The 21,568-nt window shown below is 50.8% G+C and overlaps 1 protein-coding gene across 4 annotated transcripts in view; it reads right to left on the bottom strand.

Moving 5' to 3' along the window:
- Positions 1 to 21,568, bottom strand: part of ZNRF3 (zinc and ring finger 3) — a 158,694-nt gene that overhangs the window by 4,116 nt on the left and 133,010 nt on the right. For 2 of the 4 annotated variants that reach the window (XM_047828369.1, XM_047828370.1), the window contains 6 exons: positions 8,699 to 8,773; positions 8,149 to 8,280; positions 6,401 to 6,511; positions 5,249 to 5,416; positions 3,291 to 3,393; positions 773 to 2,539 (listed from right to left, as the gene is read on the bottom strand). In XM_047828369.1, the coding sequence (XP_047684325.1) occupies positions 773 to 2,539; positions 3,291 to 3,393; positions 5,249 to 5,416; positions 6,401 to 6,511; positions 8,149 to 8,280; positions 8,699 to 8,773 (2,356 nt within the window). Of the gene's footprint in view, positions 1 to 772; positions 2,540 to 3,290; positions 3,394 to 5,248; positions 5,417 to 6,400; positions 6,512 to 8,148; positions 8,281 to 8,698; positions 8,774 to 9,091; positions 9,509 to 16,262; positions 16,326 to 16,478; positions 16,649 to 21,568 lie in introns of those variants that run through there. The other 2 variants (XM_047828371.1, XM_047828372.1) reach the window with 2 other exon arrangements.

Here is a 21,568-nt window from a genome sequence, read left to right on the forward strand (position 1 = left end):
TTTTTTTAATTTAAAGGTAGTGACGAGGTACTGAAGGGTTTTCCGGTGTAAAGACATATATTTTAAAAAACACCACTGTGGTTCCCATGCAGAACAGAAGGCAAGACCAGCAGGAGACCAGTCAGGAGGCCACTGCCTTGACCGTGGGGAGAGGAAACGGGCCTGCCAGAGATGGCAGGTGCGGGCTGCAGAAGAGATAAACTAGGGATACACTATGGAAGTGGAACCTGTCCTGTCGTGTTGCAGTATTACTCAAAGGTGCCAGACTGTTTATTAGGGACACAAGACGTTTGGGTACTCTAGAGCAATTTGATGAGGTCTGCTGAGTTGAATGAAAATTCTGGACTTGGATTCTGCATTTTTCTGGGAATTTGATTTTCTGGACAGAGGCAAAACACAAGCCCACGTGGTCCTTGCAGACAGGCTGAGAAGCCCAGGACACTGGAGTGTGGACGGTGGGGTGGGCTCAGGGCCAGTGCCAGGCTTTCAGCCTGAGCATTGGGTGGGGAGCAGGGGAGAAGTGGGGCAGGGCATGCAGAGGGAGGCATTTGGGAGCGCTGCAGTGGACATGACAGGGTGGGATCTTGGGAGGGTTAGGGAAGAAGGCCTAATGGGTCTGGAACGCAGAGCAAGGGTTGGGGTGGAAATAACACCTGGAAGTCATCAGGTGCAGATGGTGTTTTTAAAGTCAAGGGCACGAAGGAAGTCGCTTAGAAAACAACCTGGAGAAAGAGGACCCCGACTCTGGCCTCCTGTCCTCTCCTATTCTCACCTGCAGCCTCAGTGGCTGTGGCGCTGGACTCCTGAGTGTCCTGGGGGGTACCGGGGAAGCTGGCCCTGGTGGCCTCTGCACCCTCCAGAGGGCAGCCGGGCGAGAGCGGTGCCCTGGCCTGGCAGCAGAGAACCGGCTCTTCTTCCTGGGCTGCTCCCAGGCTTCTGTGGGGCCGCAGGGCATCCGGGCCCAGGGTCCCACCCCAGGGGCTGAGGCCACGGGTCCCTTGGCAGTCTGAGGGCAGGCCTAAGTCACAGTCCACATCCTCCGGAATGATGGGGATGCGCTGGCTCAGGTCCCGGGCCCCTGGGTGGCAGCTGGGCGGGGCCTCCTGGGCGAGCGTGTACTGCACGCTCACGGAGCAGTCCTCAGTGTAGCAGCCGCTGCCCCCTCCACCACCATGGGCCACCTGCTTCTCTTCATAGAAGCAGCAGGGCAGGCCCTCATATTTCACCCCATCTGTCCTGGCCAAATGGTCTGGGTGAAGACCGTACAGGCCCTGGGAGCTTCCCGGCTGTGACTCCCCACCTGTGGGGCCACAGGCCTCACAGGGCGGGAGACCCAGGAACAGCGTGCTGCCCCCAGCCACTCCTGCACTGGGCTCCAGCGTGGCGGGCTGGGGCTCGCAGCAGCAGGCACACGACAGCCCTTCGCGGCCCCCCTTCCAGGTCCTCCTGAGATCCGGGGCAGCCCCGGGAGAAGGCTCGAGCCCCACTTCTGAGGTAGAGCTGGCGGGCCCCCTGTGCTCCAGGGAGGAGTTGCTGCTGTAGTTCATCTCCAGGCTACAGGTGGACAGCTGGTCCCCCGAGGGAGAGGCAGGGCCGGGCCAAGGCTCTCCCCGCCCCGCACCTTGACCATGGGCTGCCGGGAGCTCCTCTGGAGGCGGGGAGCCCTCAAGGCACACGACAGGCCCCCGGCCTGAGCCACCGGAACCCCCCACATCGCTGGTGCGACAGGGGCTCCGGCTGCGGTAGATGAAGGGGTCATAGTCGCTGCTGAGGGAGCTGCGGAAGGTCGAGCAGCTCCCGTACACACCCTGGTTGCTGACCTCGGTGCAGTCCACCACAGAGTCGCTGGAGGAGCAGTGGCACTGGCCGGAGCTGCTGCTGCTGCTGCTGCTGTCGCTGCCCGGGCAGTCAGCCAGGTAGCCGCTGCACACTGAGCGGTGGCCGTGGTAGCAGCTGAAGCTGGATGTGCTGCCGCTCTCCAGGTGGGAGGGCGGGGCCATGTGCACCACGGTGGGGAACAGCAGGCCGCCGCCACTGCCGCCGCCGCCGCTTGGGGGGAAGGCGCGGGTCGGGCCCCTGGGAGAGAGGCCCGGGGGAGCCTGGCCCTCCTGCTCTGGGTAGCTGAGGCCCTGGAAGTAGTAGTGTTGGTACATGGTCTCATACTGGGAGAAGCAAGCTGCCTTGGAGAAGCTGCGGCCGCTGAACTTGGGCCTGCGGAAGGGGTGAGCTGGTGAGTAGGCCCGGTGCTCCAGGCCGCAGCGGTGAGGGGCCAGGGTGTGGTCCAGGTGCAGGGGTGGGTAGCCGCGGATGTAGGTGGGGGTCTGTGGGGAATAGAGGCTCTGCTCCCCGTGCCGGTCCACAGTCAGCAGCGTGACGGGGTTCCCGTGGGAGTCCATGCTTGTCCTGGTAGGGTAGGCCGGGATGGCATTGGTCCTGTGCACGCGGCCGGGGTAGTGCACCGGCAGGATCACCCTCTGCTGCCGGCTGCGCGCAAGGTTGCTGGTCTCCACACACACAGTGCTCGGGTTTCCCTTTTGTTCTGGGGAGAGGTGAGGAAACAACGTCAGCAGGGCTGAGCACATGGGGCTAGAGGGGTAAACAAGGGCAGAGGCTGAAGCAGGAGGCCCGGTCATGTGCCAATGCGCCCCCTCTCATGCCAATGCCCCCTTCTGGGCCATCAGCAAACCCAGCCACGCTGGCTGGGGCCAGCCCACTTCTCTGTTTGAAGGGTGGTCTCACCGGTAAGGGCCTACCTCCCGCCTCCCCTCGGTCCTGCCTAACAAAGACACCGTGGGGGTTTGCAGACAGCAGCAAAGGTACCAAGATGAAAGGCACTTTCTCTCTTGGAGAAACAGCTCCCTGGAGTCCACCCGGCATTCCGTGCCCCTCATCCGATACCACAGTGATGCAGGAGCAACACTGTGACCCTGCCATCTCACATTCATCTCCTGTGGCCCGGGAACAACCCCCCAGTTCTGGCCATGGGAGCATCATCACTGTCATTTCTGCTAAAGACATTGTGGGCCTAAGGCCTGGAGAGGCCAGATGCCTTGCTCAAGGTCAGGAGGCTGGTTCACGTGAAGAGGCCAAAACGGGAACTCGGGGCAATTCTTCATGGCAGGCTCTCCTAAGGGTTTGGAGGGCTGGTGAACTCTGAAACCCAAGGTCCCCACACTTCCAGGTCCAGAAGGCAGTGCTCGCTCACCAGTCTGCAGCATGTGTCACACTCTTGCTAGGCACTTGGTAGGGACAGTGACTCTTCAGCAACAGTGGAGGCAGGTGACAATTACCTATGATGTTATGCCGACAGTGGGGGCAGGTGTGGTGCTGCAGCAGCCACGGGTCCACGCACTTCCGGTGAAAGCGGTGAGTACAGGGGATAACCCGCAGCTCCTGGGGAGGGAGAGAGGACACACGGCCTGAAGGCAGGGCACAGGTGGAGGGCTAAATGCTTCTTCCTGAGAAGTCCAGCATAGGCCAGGGAGCCCTGTTCACTGTGCCAGTGCCAGAGGCTTCTTCCTCACCCATCCCCCCATCTCTAGCTACAGGTAGACTCATTTCCCTGTAGTCAGCACCCATGTCTGTGTTCTAGGGAGAAGCCCCAACCACGGTCCTCACTGTTAAGGAAGGAAGCACACAGAAGCAGGCAGCTTTCTCGTTGCCTGAGGAAGGCACTCATGTTCGTGCCGCCCAAAAGGGGAGACCAAAGCCAAGAGCTTCTGCAGCCTGGGGTCTGGAGAGAGGGCTAGGTTACCCACCTCCCCCCTACCCCCCACCAAGACCTTTGCATCTCTGGGATGGTGGCTCCCTCCGGGTGCTCCAACTGGGTATGAGTAGAAAGGAAGATGCCCAGGACTTGTAATTGACAGGAGGAGCCACCAAGGGCAATGCTCTCCTGTCCTCTCCTTTGCTGGACCCTGGATACTCACCCGAGGGTACATGGTTTCTAACAAAGCAGCCTATGTGGAGAGGAGGTGATGAGGTTTTCTGAGGCAGAACCACCTCTGGAATTCCTGAGCCAAAGCACCCTCCAAATTTGCTAATGTGACTTTGTTTTTCCATTCCCTGACCGGCCCAACACAATAATATTCAAGCTAATACCTAATGTTGTGCCTGACCTTGGCAAGAGTTCTACCTGCATTTTCTCATGTAACCTTTGTGATCACCGTCTCAGGCTCATGTCTCGAGCACAGCACAGAGAATGAAGTCACTTGCTTGAGATCACAAAGCTAGAACCTGCTCTGGGTCAGGATTAGAACGCAGGCAGTCTGCACCTAAAGACCATTCAAGGCCCTCTTAATCTCAAGGCCTCTGCAAAAACTCCTTTTTTTCATCCAATAGCCTATCTGGGAGCAGAACGCTTTCATTAAAGGGGCATCAAATGTCTGCAACCGACTCTGAAGTGGTTTGCTTCCCCAAATGTGTGTGTTTGTGTGTCTCTGTCTGGAGAGAGATTAGGCAAACACGGCACAGTGTTAACAAAGGGTTATTCCAGGTGAATGATGTACCATTCACTGAAGGACTCCTGCAGCTTTCCTGAAAGTCTGACATTTTCAGGATAAAAAGCTAGAAGAAAAAAGGTAGCCATCACATCTCTTGTCTCCTGAGTAAAAACACCCAGTGTTCCACGGGGCTTTGCAGGAGAGGTTTGCTTTAAGCCATGCCTCAGTTTCCAGAAGAGCAATTCTAAAATTAAGTCAGTACATGTAGGGGGCGCCTGGGGGGCTCAGGCAGTTAACTGACTCTTGATTTCAGCTCAGGTCATGATCTCGCAGTTTGAGATGGAGCCTCGTGTTGGGCTCCATGCTGGCAGTGCAGAGCCCGCTTGGGATTCTCTCTCTCCCTCTCTCTCTCTGCCTCTTCCCTGCTCTTGTGCGCTCACTCTCTCTCAAAAAAAAAAAAAAAATAGGAAAAAAATTAAAAAATAAAATTATGTCAATACGTGTAAATGTTCTTAACACCAGACATTGTCTGGCCTCGCATATATTTCTGATCAACTTCTGAAATCACGTGGGTGGAAGCTGGGCCCTCTAGCAAGAGAGTGTCTGCGTTGTGACCACCCTCCTCCAGGGGTGAAGAGCGGTTAGACTGTCTCGGGCCACCTCCTCGAGACCTAGGCGTTTAAACCCTTCTGCCCCTACAAGGCTGTGGGAAAAGAACACGGGGCTCTGTCCTTTCAGGTCCTGTGCACCTCTACTGACCTGTCCACCCCATCCCTACCCAGGACGGGCCCTGCCTCTGCCATTACCTCTCCGTCGATGTACTTCTCCAGGCAGATGGCGCAGTCGGACGTGGAGCTGCTGCTGAGCGTGTCCAGGGCCCCACAGCTGCCCTCCCGGCGCCCCTTGCTCTTGGAGTTGAACTTTCTGGTTTCCATCTTCTCCAGAGCCTGTACGGCCAGCCTGTTCATGGAATTCTGTGCAGCAGAATGTGGTCTGTGTTAGGGTTCGGGACGGATTTACGGTGGTAGTCGCCCCGAGGGCCATAGCATCTAACACATGGGGACGGGTATAACGCTAGTCCTTTATTACCAGATCAGCACAGGCTTTTGAGAAAGCACTAAAAATTCAGACTGCTGCGGCACAGATTTTCCAGACCCCTGAGGGTCAACGACTTGAACGCAGGCTTCACCCAAGTGGCAGTATCAGCAGAGGTATATACTTCAATTGGTTGGCCAACTCTTCAAGACCCTGAGTTATTGACCTGCTCTATACCCAGGGTTCCTCCTCTTTACACTAAAGAAAGTTCTGAGGGCAAATGAGACAATGCACGTGGGTGGTCGCCAAACCCACCCACTTCTAGCCACCCAACTTTGTGAGAAGTCGGTGATCCTCTTGACAGATTGCCTGCCAATGTCCACCGTCTCTCTCCTGAGATGTCACGGTACACGTGGGACAGTCTAGATTCTCGTTTACCCTCTCCATCAAACTTTGCCCCTAAATCCTGCCTTCCTATGAGCACAGTGATGTGCTAGCTGGGGCACAAAGATGGCTACTTTGTTTATCGAGAATCATCTAGAGAGAGCTTGGAAGATGCAGATCCAGATTCAGCAGGTCTGGGGTGTGGCCTGAGAGTCTGCATTTCTACCAAGCTCCCTGGTGATGCGGACACTGCTGGTCCCCAGACAACAGCTGAGGAGCAGGCTCCAGGGCTCCACATTAACCTTTAGACGTTTCTTGAGACAACTCCCAGCTGGAAGCGTTCCCAAGGCTCGGCCTTTATAGTTCTGGCCCTTTGGGAACAGAGAAGACATAGAGTGATAAGCTTTGCTCTTGCTTTTCTCTATCTTTATGGCTCGTAGGCCCCTGGGAACCGGCTGCACAGCTCAGGCCCCCACCCTCGTTTTCACTAGTGACAGGGCGGCGGGGATCTGAGCTCGCCGGCTGCTCAGACGTATTACCTGACTGCGCCGCTGCTTCAGCTTGATTTTGACAAGGAGGATGAGGCAGACCAAGGAGACCACGACGAAGAACGCCAAGAAAATCCCCATGTCGAAGTACTCGGTGGGTTGCTGGAACAGAACACAAGACACGATGAGTCACGCGGGTCTCTTCGGCCTGGGGATCGGCACATGGCCCGTGTCAGCGCTGGTCAGAATAAGGATGGGGCTGACTCGGGTGCATTTCCCCTCGTTCGCAGGAGACACCCAGGGTGTGTGCGGGCTAAGCTGCACACACGGGGTGATCGCCAGGCCCAGGCGGTCCCCCACGGTGTGGCTAGGGGGAGGCCTGCAGCAGTCTCGGCCAGGCCTCCTCACAGCCGAGAGAACTCCCATCATAAAGCTTCGCTCCCTGTGGAGTAGCGCGAAGTTCGCTGTAACCGGCAGGAGAGGCCCAGCCAAATAAACACGAATATCATATTTATGGGACAAAGGAGTGAGTGTCATGTTTTGAGGGAACAGTGATTACTAACCATATAATTAATGGTTTACAACAACTCAGAAAATTGTATGCTGCTTCCGCAAATATCAGCTTCCACTACAATGAGTCACATTTACCCAAGTGCTCTTTTCTCCTTTAAAAAGAAGCCGGCAAAAGCATTTCTTTTGCAAATTCCCGGGACTCCTGAGTTCTTATCTTTTCCTCAGGGCACAGTGCCTCTTCCAGCCTCGAAGCCACCTCACCCAGGACACGCATTTAGCTAAGAGGAGTAGGGTTTTACTAACTGAATGCCAGGGGTATCTAGACAGTTTGTGCATGTACAAGAACCCTCCTATATGTGAATATTCCAGTATTTGTGATAAGGAAACAAACCCTGTATGAGGCACCTGTCCCAGGTTGCTAGAATCTTCAGTCTGAGGTTTGGGCAAAAGATACCAGTGAAGGGTTACTGGCCAGCAGTGGCCCTTTGACACTCAAGTGAAGCCTAAATGCTATTCGTCGACCACCTACAAGTGGTGAACTTCAATCCCACTTGAAAGCTAGGTGTCCCAGACTCAAATATAAGTTAGGGGTTTTCTGGGTGCCTGGGTGGCTCAGTCAGTTGAGCGCTTGACTCTTGACATCGGCTCAGGTCATGATCTCAAGTCGTGAGACCGAGCCCTGCGTCGGGTTCCACACTGAGCATGGAGCCTGTTTGGGATTCTCCCTCTCACTCTCCCTCTCTCCCTGCCCTTCCCCCATGCACCCATGCATTCTCTTTTTCTCTCTCACCAAATAAATAAATAAATAAATAAATAAATAAATAAACAAACAAACTAAAAAAAAAAAAAAGTAAGTTAGGGGTTTTTTTCAACAATGCAATTTATCCTCCGGGAAGAAGGAAGTTTGGCCTTTTTCTGTAGTCTGGGTCAAATGGAAGGAAAGGGGACAAGGGAAGCTGGGTGCTGGGATTCCTTCCTTCAATCCTCCTCAGCCTTTCAGAGGGGGGCGGGAGGGAAGAGAAAGAAGGACAGGAGGCTACCAAGAGGGAGTGCCGGGTGGAAGAGACCAGAAACACCTTAGTACAAATCATCTACTTCCGGAAGGTCTTTTCACATCCTTTGTAAAGGAACGCGAGGGCTGACATTTCTCCTTGGCCTGCGGACTTATACCTAATCTAAACTGCAGGACCTAGGCTGTGTCAGCATGTTAGACAAGAAAGAAGATTGGAACACGAGCCCAAAGGGAATAAAGGCACAGGGAGCAGCAGAGAGGGTGCCGGGCTCACTCGAGGTGGGCGGTGCTGAATCCTTGCTCGAGCTACTTTCTGCTTGTTGACGATGTTCATCAGCTTGATGGCATCTGCACCCTTCACGTACACCACCGGCCTCTTGAGTGGGTCTTCTGAGCCCTGGTTTAGCTGTGGACAGAAAGACAATGCTGGTTAAAGGGCGTGCTTACTTTAAGAAGGAGAGAGAGTGAGGCTGAAGGGAAAGAACAGCAGACACCGTTTGAAAATCCCCAAAGTCCTCAAGCGGGACAGCCTTGGAGCTTCTGGAAGGGCGAGGCTGAGAACGATGCTCGCTTCAGAATGGCGTGGGCAGGCTGAAGGCCCAGAAGGGTCTGTGAAAATGCCCCCCACAGCCACCAACCTCCTGGCTCTTCACTCCTCTCAATACCCTTGCCTTGGAGTCTGAATGATGTCTAGACATGGGTCTCTAGTGTCAGCGGGCAAGGGCAAAGCCCTGAGATGAGGGTGATGGCCCCGTGACACGCCGAGCTAACTGAAGCCCTCTCCGGGGTGGGGGCTGCAATGCTGCGTGGCCCGAGGAGTTTACCTGGTCAATAGCTTCTGGGTTTTCTGATACATCAAAGATGACGGCAGTGGCTCCCCGCTGCACTGCCCGCTTGGCCTGGCAGGGGAAAAAAGAACAGGTTGGCACTCTTGCTCCTCTGACCTTTCCAGAGCTGGCCTGGGAAATCAGACCTGTGTTCGAACGTGGAATCTGACAGTTACCAACTTCTGTGACTCTGGGCAAGTTGCTAATAGCTTCCCGAAACCTCAACTTTCCCATCTGTAAAAGAAACAAGGGGGGACGAGGGGACAATGCCACCTACGTTGTATGGCTGCATTAGGAGAACCAGAGTTAGAATAGGTGGAAATAACTACCCGGGTACTGAATTAACCTTTGTCTCCCTATCCAGCCAAACATTAAAAACAAATCAACAACCTGCCCCGTCAGCATGAAGGTACTGGTTTCAGGATCTTCTGCTATGAACACAGAGCCACTGGCAACCAAAGTAAATGCCTCTGGTCCTTGTCTTGTGGTCCCGCATCGTTTCTGCGTCACCCAGGGCTGCCGTGAGACTGGCACACGGAATATTTCCAAGGGGATCTCAAAATGGTCAGCTTAATAACTGACATAAGCTGAAGACCTCTGGAGATGTTGTCAGAGGGAAAAGCTCCGAGAAAAAATCGTAAATGGGGATTTAGAGCAGTTGGCTGCCAAACCTGGCTGCACATCAAAAACCACTTGGGAAGTTTGTAAAGCAGATTTCCTGGCTTGAACCACAGAGACTGATTCAGCAGGGCTGGAGTAAGGCCCAGGAAACGGAGTTCTGGAAGTTTTCTGAGGGATTCAGATGATTCAACCACTTGGGGAACTAAGGATCAGAGAGAGATGAGATGAGAATGTTTTAGGAACAAATGTGAAGTGGTGGAATTCTTTTTTTTATAATTATTATTGTTATTATTATTATTATTTTGAGAGAGACAGAGAGAGCAGGCTGGGAAGGGTCAGAGAGAGGAGAGAGCGGGAGAGAAAACTCTCAAGCAGGTTCCAAGCTGTCAGCGCAGAGCCTGGTGTGGGGATCAAACTCATGAACCATGAGATCATGACCTGAGCAGAAACCAAGGGTCAGATGCTTAACCGACTGAGCCACCCAGGAGACCCTGGTGGGTGGGATTCTTTTTTGAGGGAAAGGATTCTTTTTTAGCCCAATGAACCTTCTGACTTTATGTCTGGCTAAGTGGATAACAGAGTAGAAGCTGTGGAAGAACAAGACATAAGACGTAACCCTTGCTTTTCGGTTCCTGGATCTTGTTAGAGAAGATACCTCTAATGTGGGGGGAAAACAAACAAAAATCAAAATAAAACCCCAAGACTCCTATAAGAGGCACAAATAATGGCTACTGTTCAGAGATCAAGAAAGTCTCTACGAGCCAGAGTGCTTGAGAAAGAATACAATTTGACTGGAAGGAATCCCTGTTTAGGGAATAATCACTACCCGGATGCAGCGTGAGAAGGCAGCACTGAACCTCCCAGAGCCGGCCGAGCACGTGGCTGGACCAATGGCTTCACAAGCCCACTAGAGGGCAGTCTTATCCCACAGCTTTTAAGACAATTCCCCGCCACCCCCCCCCCCCCCCCCCCCCCCCGCACCGTGTACCAGAGAAGCGGGACTGTGAAATCCTCACGGATCCTGCAAAGTCCCCCGCAATTTAACAAGCCCGGGCACCCTGGCTGCTGTGCTGCGGAAGCTGTCTTTCTTTCCCTGGGGACTCTTCCTTGTTGAACTGAGACTCCATGTAGTTCAAGTCCCCTCTACCTCCTGTCCATCCCACCCCTATTGCCTCACCAGCAAGCTGTAGTCGGTAGTGGCTCTTGGGAGCTACTCCTGGCTCTGCCACCGACAAGCTGCCAATGGTGGGCAAGTCACTGAATCTCTCTCAGTCCCAGTCTCAGTTTCCCCACCTGTAAGAGGAGGAAGCCTATGTTATTATGACTAGGGTCCCTTCCGGTTCCCAATCTTGGCCACTCAACTGAGAGGCAGGGGACTGTCCAGAGCAATGAAGAAAGAGCTACAGTGGCCCTACCACCTGCCTCCAGAGAGAGAGGACATGATGGCACAGTGAGAAAGTTTGTGGCCAGGTGGTCACTTTCCTTCAAAAGGCTCTTTAGGGGCACTGACTCTCCCTTGCCTGTGGCCAACAGTTTGTGGGCCCCAGAATGACGAAGTAGGCGCTGTGTCTTCTACTCAGGTGATACCCTCATCTTCACAATATCTTCCCTCGACGTGCAAGGACCCAGGGGAACAGCATGGAAAACAAGGTAATCAACAGGAGCTTGTTCCTTTATTTGGCTTTCATTCGCCATCAAGCACATCAACCAGCACCTGAGGGAAACGTGCATTCAGCTCTGTCCTGATCAGGAGCGCCCAGCACCTCCCGCTTTGATGCTGGCGCACCTGCAGAGTCTGATGGCAGCGGATGAAAGGCTGTGGGACGCGGGGTAGCGCAGAGCCCCAGCCACGTGGCTGCTCACGTTTCTGGGCTTCCCTGCTCCACAGGAACGTGGAAACCTCAAGGATCTGGAGGTGAGGCACGTATGACCCATTTGGGACAGGCACTTTTTAAAAAGGCATTTTCAACAAAATCTAGGGGGGTTGAAAGGTCTCCTGGTTTCTATAGTAAAAACAGCAGGTCAACGATAAGGTGCTTAAACCCCATGTTAACAGATCCATTTCACTGACTCAGACACAACCAAGCTAATGCACAGGATTCAAGTACAAATATTTCGTTGGAGAAAATGATAATTCTCACAGCTGACTTACTTTAAAAATTAATGGAAGCTGCTATTTAAATAAGGTTGCATTTCCTGTCCATGGCAGGACTAGACAGGAGGGGAGTCAACCCAGGATCCTATTGAGAACTGGCCTGTTAGGAGGCAGCTCGGGATTTAAAATAGGCCATGAATAATCCAGATTTAGAAAATGACACATTTATCATACTATTCCCAAAGCAAATTAAAAAACACAACACTACTTGGTGACACTTTCCCCCTCGCCCCACATTTTCAGTTTAAAAATAGACGAGGCGTCTTCCTGAACCAGTCTTCACATCTTAGATCATTTCAACGTTTCACCAAATCAAGCTTGGGCCAGAATACTGCTTCAAAACAAATCTAACGCATAGATTGGGAGATTACATAATTAGGAGTTAGCGGTCTTGTGATCACTAGAAACCCTATCTCTATAAAGTCACAAAACTCTTGAGATAAGGCTGTTCCAAAGAAAGGGTGGAAAAACGAAGCCTGGTGGATGTTGCTAGATAAAGGTCACAGGTAAATTGGGCTACAGTTGGGGAGGGCAGTTACCCTTGAACTGTGCACAGACTGGTGTGGATGGAAGAGCATGAGAAGGGTGTGAACAGCAGAAAACAGGTGGGAAGGCCTCCCCAAAGCAACCAAAGTTCCTCCCTGCCTTTATGGCCCTTTGCTTGCCCTCCCTCTGCCCCTCCCACACAGTTACTTTAACATCCTTCATCACCTCTGCTGCCTCAATCGGGCAAGACCTGACCAATGTGGACAGGTCAACACCAGTGAGCAGGTGACTGGAAGCCCAGCGGTAGAATGTGGAACATAAGGTTGTCATGGTCCTTTGTTTACCTTTCCAGGGCTTGCAAGACCCAAGGCTCGACAATGTCCACAGCCACTGAGACAAGTATCAGACGTGCAAACATCTGCACACTTATATTTTGCCAAGTACAAAGTTTCAAGCCCCGGAAGACAAGGTCCTACTGTGGTTAACACTTACAGCAATGCAAGACTCCTATGGTTATTCAATAAACGTTTGTTCTGAATGAGAGCAAGCCTGCCTGGGACCATACTCTTTGGCTGCTGTCTCCTGAACGTGGATATGGTTTTCCCCTAAGGAAAGTGCTTCTATCAACACGTTTGACTTTTGAATTTCCAGATGGGAATGAGGCATTCTGATGAGAACGGTACCGGTCCCGCTACCACCTTGTGGGTAGGAGAACTCAAAGCCTCCAGTCTACTTTAGTTTCAATTAAATTCAGGAATTCCAATCAGGAATGGATCTGGCACTCTCCCCAGTGTGTGCAGTTACACCCAGACTTGGTTACTCCCAGCAGCCCCTGGGCAGACTCCATTTTTCACAGTTGTTTATCTGTTTGTCTAGCACTCAATGTGTTGGTCCCAGTGTCTAATACTTATTAGAGGAAATCTTTGACAGAGTATCATCTTAATTGGAGATAACCCAAAAGATGATGAAAAATCTCCTTTGTCCCAAACTCCTGACCACAGGATAACCAAGGAAGTTGGATCATTAGTGCTGATATGAAGACCTCTGTCTTCAACCTCTTCTAGGAACCTCTGCAGACTTTTTTTGTCCCTACTGAATACAATTCTTTTTTTTTTTTTTCACTTTGTCTTTTCTTTTACACCTATCATAACCTCCAAACAAGTCATCAAAAATTCTCTGTAGACATCTTGAAAGCTGTGAAATAGACCTTCACATACTCTACTTACTCATGTATTTTTGATATTTGGGCTCTTTTGATTTTTTATTATGATAACTAATGCTATACTGAATAAATTGTGGCTTAATTTCCAATTTCTTTAGGAAGGGAGACCCAGGGCCAAAGAGTATGAAGATTATTTTAAGAGTTGTAATACAATCTATACAGGCTTTTAATGCCCCTCCTTATAAACCCACTCAGTTCTTAAGGATGGCACAGATAATACAAGACAAATTCATCAACACATTCAACTTTTGGGTAAAGTGACCTGTGGTGAGCTGGCTAGGGGAAGGAAGTCAGTTTGAGAGTAATCTGCCTGATACTGCATATGCAGAAAGATACTCCAGTGTAAACTATCATGTGTTGATTATATCTACTTATTCTTCAAGGTCAAGTTCATGTGCCACCCCTCCCATAAGATAGACAAATGCTTCTCTGTAGCCTAAAGCAGCTCTTATCCCTCTCTGGGCCCTAATATCTCTAAGGATTTTTTTTTCTGCTGCTTACTACTTATATGATGGATTTTCCCCTCAAATAGGACTATCTTTAGGGGTTTTGCTATTTATAAAAGTAAAATGTGCTTAATGTAAATATTGAAATTGAAAGCAAAAAATAACTCACCCTTATTGCCCATGTTTTCTTTTTTAAAAAACCCCATATATTAGCAGGAATAAAATGCACATATATACTCACATATTAAAATACACTTAAAAAACACTTAAAAATAAACTGTATATGGGGCGCCTGGGTGGCGCAGTCGGTTAAGCGTCCGACTTCAGCCAGGTCACGATCTCGCGGTCCGTGAGTTCGAGCCCCGCGTCGGGCTCTGGACTGATGGCTCAGAGCCTGGAGCCTGTTTCCGATTCTGTGTCTCCCTCTCTCTCTGCCCCTCTCCCGTTCATGCTCTGTCTCTCTCTGTCTCAAAAATAAATAAACGTTAAAAAAAAATTTTTAAAAATAAATAAATAAATAAACTGTATATAATGTTCTGTACTCGCCCCCCTTAACTCAACAATTTGTTCAACAATATTACATGCATCGATATAAAAAACTGTTCATCCTCCTTACCAGGTACATATATTATTCCATTATATGGTCGTAGCAGAGCTTAAGATGGTCTCCTGTTACAGGATTTCTATATTTTCTCTATTATAAACAGTGCCATATATACATTCTCATACTCATGGTTCTGCTGGTATCTGGCTTTAAATAAATAGCTAGGGGTGCCTCGGTGGCTCAGTCGGTTAAGCATCCAACTTCAGCTCAGGTCATGATCTCACAGTTCGTGAGTTTGAGCCCCGCGTTGGGGCTCTGTGCTGACAGTGCAGAGCCTGGACCCTTAGAGCCCACTTCAAGTTCTGTGTCTCCCTCTCTCTCTGCCCTTCTTCTGCCCTGCTCACACACTCTCTCTAAAATAAATAAACATTAAATAAATAAATAAATAAATAAATAAATAAATAAATAAATAGCTACAAGTGGTCCTGCCTCTCCAAAGCGCACAGATCTTACATGTAAATGCCTGGCCTGGGTGCTGGGCTAACCCGCCCTCAGGGTCTAAAGGAGCCAGGAGGTAGACCTTACTTGACCAGTCTGTGTGTCCTGGAAAAAGCCTAACAAAGCAGATTGCCCTGGGCATGGTCCACACTCAACAAATTAACATGGTAGGCAGGAACAGAGTTTAATTCTATTTGCAGTGCCATTTATTCATTTATTTTTTAACAGTAGCAATTAACCAGTTACTCTGCGTGCTCAGCCCTGGACATACATACAATAGTAAGCGGCGTGTGGCAGACCCCCGTCCTTAAGGAGTGTGCATTCTGCAAGCAATGCAGGTACAGACAGAGGCCAGCCGAGTAATAAAGGAATAGTCTGAGTGTTTCATTCCAAGGACAAATGAGTAAGAAATTATGGACATGGGATCAGTTATCCCATGTCTCTATTGTAGCTTTTCCCAAAGTACATATCACAGGATGAGATTTTCTTGGTCAGGGTCCTTTGAGAAATGCTGTGCTTTCTAGAGTGACCCCTGATATCCACAGGGCACGTTAGTATGATAGAGGTCCAGGAATTCCCCAGTTTTTTGGATACAGAATCCTTTTGCAGCAACTTCTGTCAACATTCCCTCCCTTCTATGTGAGACGTTTTGGAACCCACTGCTCAGGGTGCCTGGGTGGCTCAGTCGGCTAAGTATCTGACTTCAGCTCAGGTCATGATCTCATGGCTTGCGAGTTCAAGCCCCATGTTGGGCTCTGTGCTGACAGCTCAAATCCTGGATCCTGCTTTGCAATCTGTATCTTCCTCTTTCTCTGCCCCTCTCCAGCCAGTGCTCACTCTCTCTCTCAAAAATAAATAAACATAAAAAAAATGGAACCCACTGCTCCATGGTGCATGGTATGCCAACGAGAGTGGAATATCACCCCTTATTATTCATTCCCTTGCTCTAAGGTACAGGTAGGAGGCTGGGGGATATGGCAGGGATCTACATTTTGAGCTGGAAAACAATTAGAAAGTTTATACACCGCAATTTAAATGAGATGGCTATTAGTATGAAAACATTCAGTTCCATAGTTCAACTTGGCAACTACTTAAGAGGTCCAACTCTGTGCCAGACACCTCAAGAAAGATACAAGCCAAGACCTTCTAGAAGTGTCTGTCATTATGCACTGGCTGTTGCCCTGGGAGAAGAGCTCTTGCTTGGCAAGGAGCAGGGTGAAGGTGTGGAGATCTCTTTTTACCCAAGAGAATGTTCACTTGTGGGTCTCCTCTGATACACTTATAGAGAGCAGTGTGACCTAAAGTGGCAGAAACCATTATTGCAGAGAATCCAAAATGGCACCAGGGCTTGGTTCCTATGATTTGGCATCAGCATTCTCCTTCAGTTTGGGTCCCCAAGTTCCATCTATGGCTATTCGCAAAGTGGAGCACACGGTCCTGGGCATCCGTGGGTCATTTCTTGCTCAGGCTGATATGGGTGCATGGCGTCTTGCCACAGGCCTACCCTTCATGCAATCCTTACTTTCCTACTAGGCTCACCTAGGGGCCAAGTTAAACCTTTGCCCTCACCCCTACACTCAACTGCTTACCAAGTTTTGCTGATTCCATCTTCCAAATCCATCCATTGCTTTTCCATCCCCACTGATGCCACCCTGTCCAGGACACCAGACTTCTCATGTGAGTCACAACAACATTCTCCCTTGGGGGGCGTCTAGCCCATTCCACCTGGCCCTCCCCCCCCCCCCCCCCCCCCAGTGTAGTCTCTACCCAGCAGTAAAGGGACTCTTCTAAATCACAGCTCTGACCTGGACCACTCTCCTCGGATAACTGTGTTACTCTTAGGGAAAACCAGGACCGCTCCGCTGCTTATGGTAAACTCCACACTCCAACCCTGAGTCTAACTAGGCCGAGTTCTCACTAGTTCTCTGATGGCCTGTGTTCTCCATGCTGAGGAACGCTCTACCTCCCCAACACCAGCTAGCCTTTACCTCTTCTAATTCTTGGTCGACTTAGGTGTTATTCCCTTTACCCTGTTACTGCCTATGGCCTGATTGTGTCCCACTGTTGCAGCTCTTATGACATCACACTGCAATTGTTTACTCAAAGTGCCTCCTCACTAGAGGGCGGCCAATGTGTCAGACTTCTTTCCTGCTGAATTCCCAGAACCCAGCAAAGGGCCTGGCACAGGGTAAATGGCCAAAAAATGTTTGTTGATTAACCCAGAAAGATCAGTTTTTGCCCTCAGGGTTAGCATCAAACACCTAGGTCGCTGCTACTTCAAGCACAGACCGTAGCTCGCTGCTGGTCACCTCATCTCCGGTTTCCTTTGACTCAGATTGAGAAAGGTCTGCTCTCTACCACATCTCCTTGGAACTCAAGATTCTGCGCATTTGAGACTTTCAGGATTTGGTTTATTAACTGCGTGCACATCCCCTGCTGCGGCATTTGCTGATGGGCCTCTTACTGGTGGTTAGTGCTAATGCAGCCATAGTTGTCTCTGGGCAACCGCGATCTCAGCCACTACAAGTGACGCTGCCTCAATGTGGATCTTTATCAGGCCCCAGGCCCCTGTGTGAGCACATCTCTGATGTCAAACCTCTTAGAAAACAAGCCCGTGCCCCTGCAATGTTTGTTCCTTCCACTCTCTGGAGGAAGGCAAGGTCCTTTAAAACTCTGACCAAGGGAAAACGCTCACCAAATGACTACCCTTGGGCAAACCCACAGGAAGAGATGGCAGGAGATACAGAGTTTTACAGCATCCTCCCATCATCACTCAGGGACGCTGGCTTTTATTCAGCCTCAAAGACTGGTGAAACCTATGGAACATCCTGAAACAGGTGGAGACAGATGGCCTGTACCAATAGGGGCCTGTCTTGGGAAAGTGAGCAGATACCAGTCTGCCTTCCCCACCTGGTGCGAAGACCGGAAGCTTGGCTTTCCGGGGGAACCGGTGGCAGACTCCAAACTCCCCCACTCAGTGACAGCCTCTTTTGGGGGCAATGAGACCAAAGCACAGGCTTGAGAGGCACACCCGCCTAAGGCTTGAGCCTGGGGCAGATCATTGCCAGGAATGCAGGGTGCCAGGAACAAGTCCTGGGTATGGGGCCACTGCCGCAGGGCCTGCTCCGTGGTCGGAGAGGAACAGGGGCTGTGAACACGGATGGAGACCAACCACGCCTGACACCCACCGGTCTCTCCCTGCTGGTCCTACCGTAGTCCAAACAGCCACCGCTCCTTGGGTCCTTTTATGCCCCACCCTCCGGAGGCCACTGAGTGGTTTTTAAACCCTCCCTCCTCACTTTTTCCTTTCCTCCTCCCCCGTGTTCTTCGCTTGGCAGTGACCACCCAGGCACCAGGCTCTTGATCATTCTGGTCAGCTGCTGTTCCCTGAAGCATGAGTCACTGCTCTGACAGGGGATAGATACTCTTGCCAGGCAAGGGGGCTTGCAAGGCCCGTCTCACCCAGCGCCCTGTTTTCCTACAGAAACCTTTCGTTCCATAGGAAATGAGGTCACACACCAGAGCACATGGGTAACCGGTGAGAAAATGCTGGCGCCAAGAAGGGGGCGGGTGTCAGAAGTGTGGAGGGAGAGGACCCTAACACACAGGAACCACCAGACGAACCACCTGCTGCTCTGGGACAGCCCAGAGAGGAAGGGGTGCACCTAGCTTTAAAAAATAACCTGCTTTCTTTAAAGCATATGCAGCATAAATGATTTTACCAAGCCAAACTTGCAGGGAGAGTGGCTTATTCACTTTCATGATTTGGAGCTCCTAATCCACCGCCTAAAGGAGATCAACACACAAAACGGCCCCAGAGGGGTAAAGAGGGGCGGGGCGGGGCCGCCCGGGCAGCCAGGCAAGCTCACTTTCCGGGAGTGGGAGAGGAGGTGGGTGGGGGTGGTGGTGAGGGTGGGTGGCGCTGCTCTGCCCGCTCCACCCGACTCCTCGCTCCAGGGCTTGGCTGCAGCCCGGCCTGACCTTCCAGGTTTCGCTGGCAGGAGATCAAAGTGCCGAAGCCACAAACACAGCTCAGAACTCGGAGGCCCCGGCGGCCTCCCCCCAGGGTCCCCCCTTCCCTTCCACCCTCCAGCTTCAACCCCTGGCCCTGCTACTCCACGCCCTCCTTCAGAGTCCCTCCCCCTCCGCTTCCCCACGCCCCCCAGTCCTTCTCCCCACTCAGTAGGGCCGGCCTTTGGGGGCGGGCTCCCATCTGCCCTTCGCCGACCCTACCGGGCTGACCGCGCCCCTCCCCATCGGGAGAAGGTATTTCTCGCCTTAATTAAAGTCATTAAGCCTCCAAAGGCTCCTGCGGGCTGCTGGTTCTGAGCTCCAGAACCAGGAGGATGCATTTTAAGTCCTAGTTAAGATTATGCTGATCTATTTAGGAGGTATGTAGCAGCGAGAATTCAGCGGTTAAGTTAGTGGTTAAGGCTGCCTCCGTTTAAATAGTATTATTTATTCCCCAAATATGTAGCAGTCCCACTTAATTTCTCCTAATTAAAGGAATCATCAGAAAAGGCTGGAGTCCGTGGCCATGTCACGGCGCCATTGCACAGGTTGGTACCCTCTTCACAATCAGAAAATGCTGGGTTCAAACGGAAAATGCATTTCCCCAGATCTTAATCTTAAACAGAGACATTTTACACCAGTTCCAAGAAACACAATGATTCTCTTTGTTTTCACACCTGACAAGGAGCACCCCAACCCAGGAAGCCTGTCCACACCCTCCTTTCCATGGCCACTGCTGGGTGAAGGGATGTTATGGAAAAATGTCTGCAGTCGGGTTGTTTGATGGGATGTCTATGCCTGGCAGAGAAACTTTTGGAAGAACTTGTTAGCTGCTATCTTGGGTTGAGTTTCCAGAAGTCCCACTTCAGGGCCAAATCTTACAAAGTCAACAACTAGAAAATTTAAACAGGACCACTCCCTTTTCTGCATATGACAGGTAACACTTGTTTAATAATCATTGGCAAGTTAATTGGGTGGCATATTTGGGCTTAACAAGGAACAACAGTGCCTACAAAGTCTGAAGACCCCACAGCCTCCCTTCTGTCTTGAGAGGTGGAGGGCAGAATCTTTGAGGGCTGAGGGCTGGGCTCCTGGCTACTGCAGCCATCAAGCAGGGCAGACTTGGTTCTCAACCTTGGCCCACTGAGGAGGCAATTGGGGAAGATTTAAAAAATACCCTGCCCCTAGAGATGATGATTTCATCTCTGTGGAATGGAGCCCCGGCAGCAATATTTTTCTAAAAGTTTCCTAGTTAGTTTTAAAATTCAGGTAGGGCTGAGAGCCACTGAGCTCCAAACTGCAGGAAGCCCCTGGGATGGCTGTCAAAAATGCACATTCTGGGGCCCCTCTTCGGATTCAGTTGGACTGGTGGAGGTCCAGAAGCTATCTAAACAGCACATGGGCAATACTTAACGATGGGGCAAAGGAAAAGTGTTAGCGAATTCCTGCATTAGGTGGTACGCTGTTTGAAAAAACAAGATTACTCTGATTATATGATTTTCTTATTTGTACTAAGAGGAAGAGAACCTGAATGAAAGAATGTTTGCATGCCTGAGGCAGGCTTGCTCCTAACATTGGAGGGAGTTGGGACAAGATCCAACAAACCACGAAATAAAATATATGCTACCCTTCTATCTTTATGTACACCTTCATAAAGACCCGAAACGTCACGTTCAACTGAGATTTCTCTAACTCCCTGGAGTTCCTCATCAGAACATGTCATTGTGGAGAAAGCCAACTCCTGACCCACCTTGCATTTCAAGAGGACTTGTACACATGGGCATAAACACCCCAGCCTCGAGGCTAAGGTCTGTCTATCCTCCTTGGGAAGAGGGGTAGGATCCCAGGGGAGTCGGCTCCCAGGAGGATGGTCCTGGACAAGAGGTCTGCCAGGTGCCGGAAGCCAGCACTGGCTCATCTTGGGGGAATTTGGGATCCCGGGAATGGTTTATAGAAGGGGGCTTCCTTTGGACTCTTCACCCAGTGGCCAGAAGCTTCAGAAGCAGGGCCTTTATTGCCTGGTCTCAGGACAGTACTGGCCCAAAGCATCAGACTCCAAGAGGGAAAAGTGAGCAAAGCACCTATTATGCACCAGACAAGGCAGTAGGTGCTTTCAAATGGCATGCAACTCTGTAGTCAAGGGAGTGTTGACTCCCATTTTATAGCTAGAGGCTCAGAGGTGACCTCACAAAGCCACGAAGTAGAGAGGTGACATGTGACCTCATCCTCTCTGTAATCCCAGGCTACAGAAATACTGTGGTTATCCTAGGGCTTTCCATAATCAAGCGTGATAGAAATGTGTGCACATATATCAACATGAATGCTGAATCTCTAAGTATTCCATTAATAGCTTATGTAAGTATTGTATTTCCCAATCTTACAAGGCATCCAGATAGCTCTTACCTAACCCATTTGGACTCCCTCATCTTTAAAACTCTCTTTACAAATGTCATGCAGCTCATATAGTCAACGTAAAGAGAGGTGGCAGGGTGGAAAATTCTACTGTTGTACAGGGTTAGCTGCTTGAAAGCTCATGTTTTTTTTCTCAGAGGGGCTATTTCTTATTGCCATTCTAGTCAACGCGAGCTCCCAAACAATACAACTTTTACTCTGTACACTTCTTAAAGATCTACCAAGGTGGTTCCAAAATGGTTCCCCATGTGCCCTGTCACATTGTGTCCTTGAATCTGTGACTTGGTATCAGTAGAATTTAGGAATGATATGGCTCCATTGTCTCTCAACTTCACACCAGAATCACTTAAAACAGCAAGAGAACCAAACCCCTCTCTCTAGAGAAGGGCAGAGTCCCAACCCCCTCACCCTGAGTCACACCAGTCTTATCTGGGAGCAGTCAGTTTGATGACACCCCCGACGAAGGTGGCCT

The sequence above is a fragment of the Prionailurus viverrinus genome, chromosome D3 (genome assembly GCF_022837055.1).
Source record: "Prionailurus viverrinus isolate Anna chromosome D3, UM_Priviv_1.0, whole genome shotgun sequence".
Classification (NCBI taxonomy): Eukaryota; Metazoa; Chordata; class Mammalia; order Carnivora; family Felidae; genus Prionailurus; species Prionailurus viverrinus.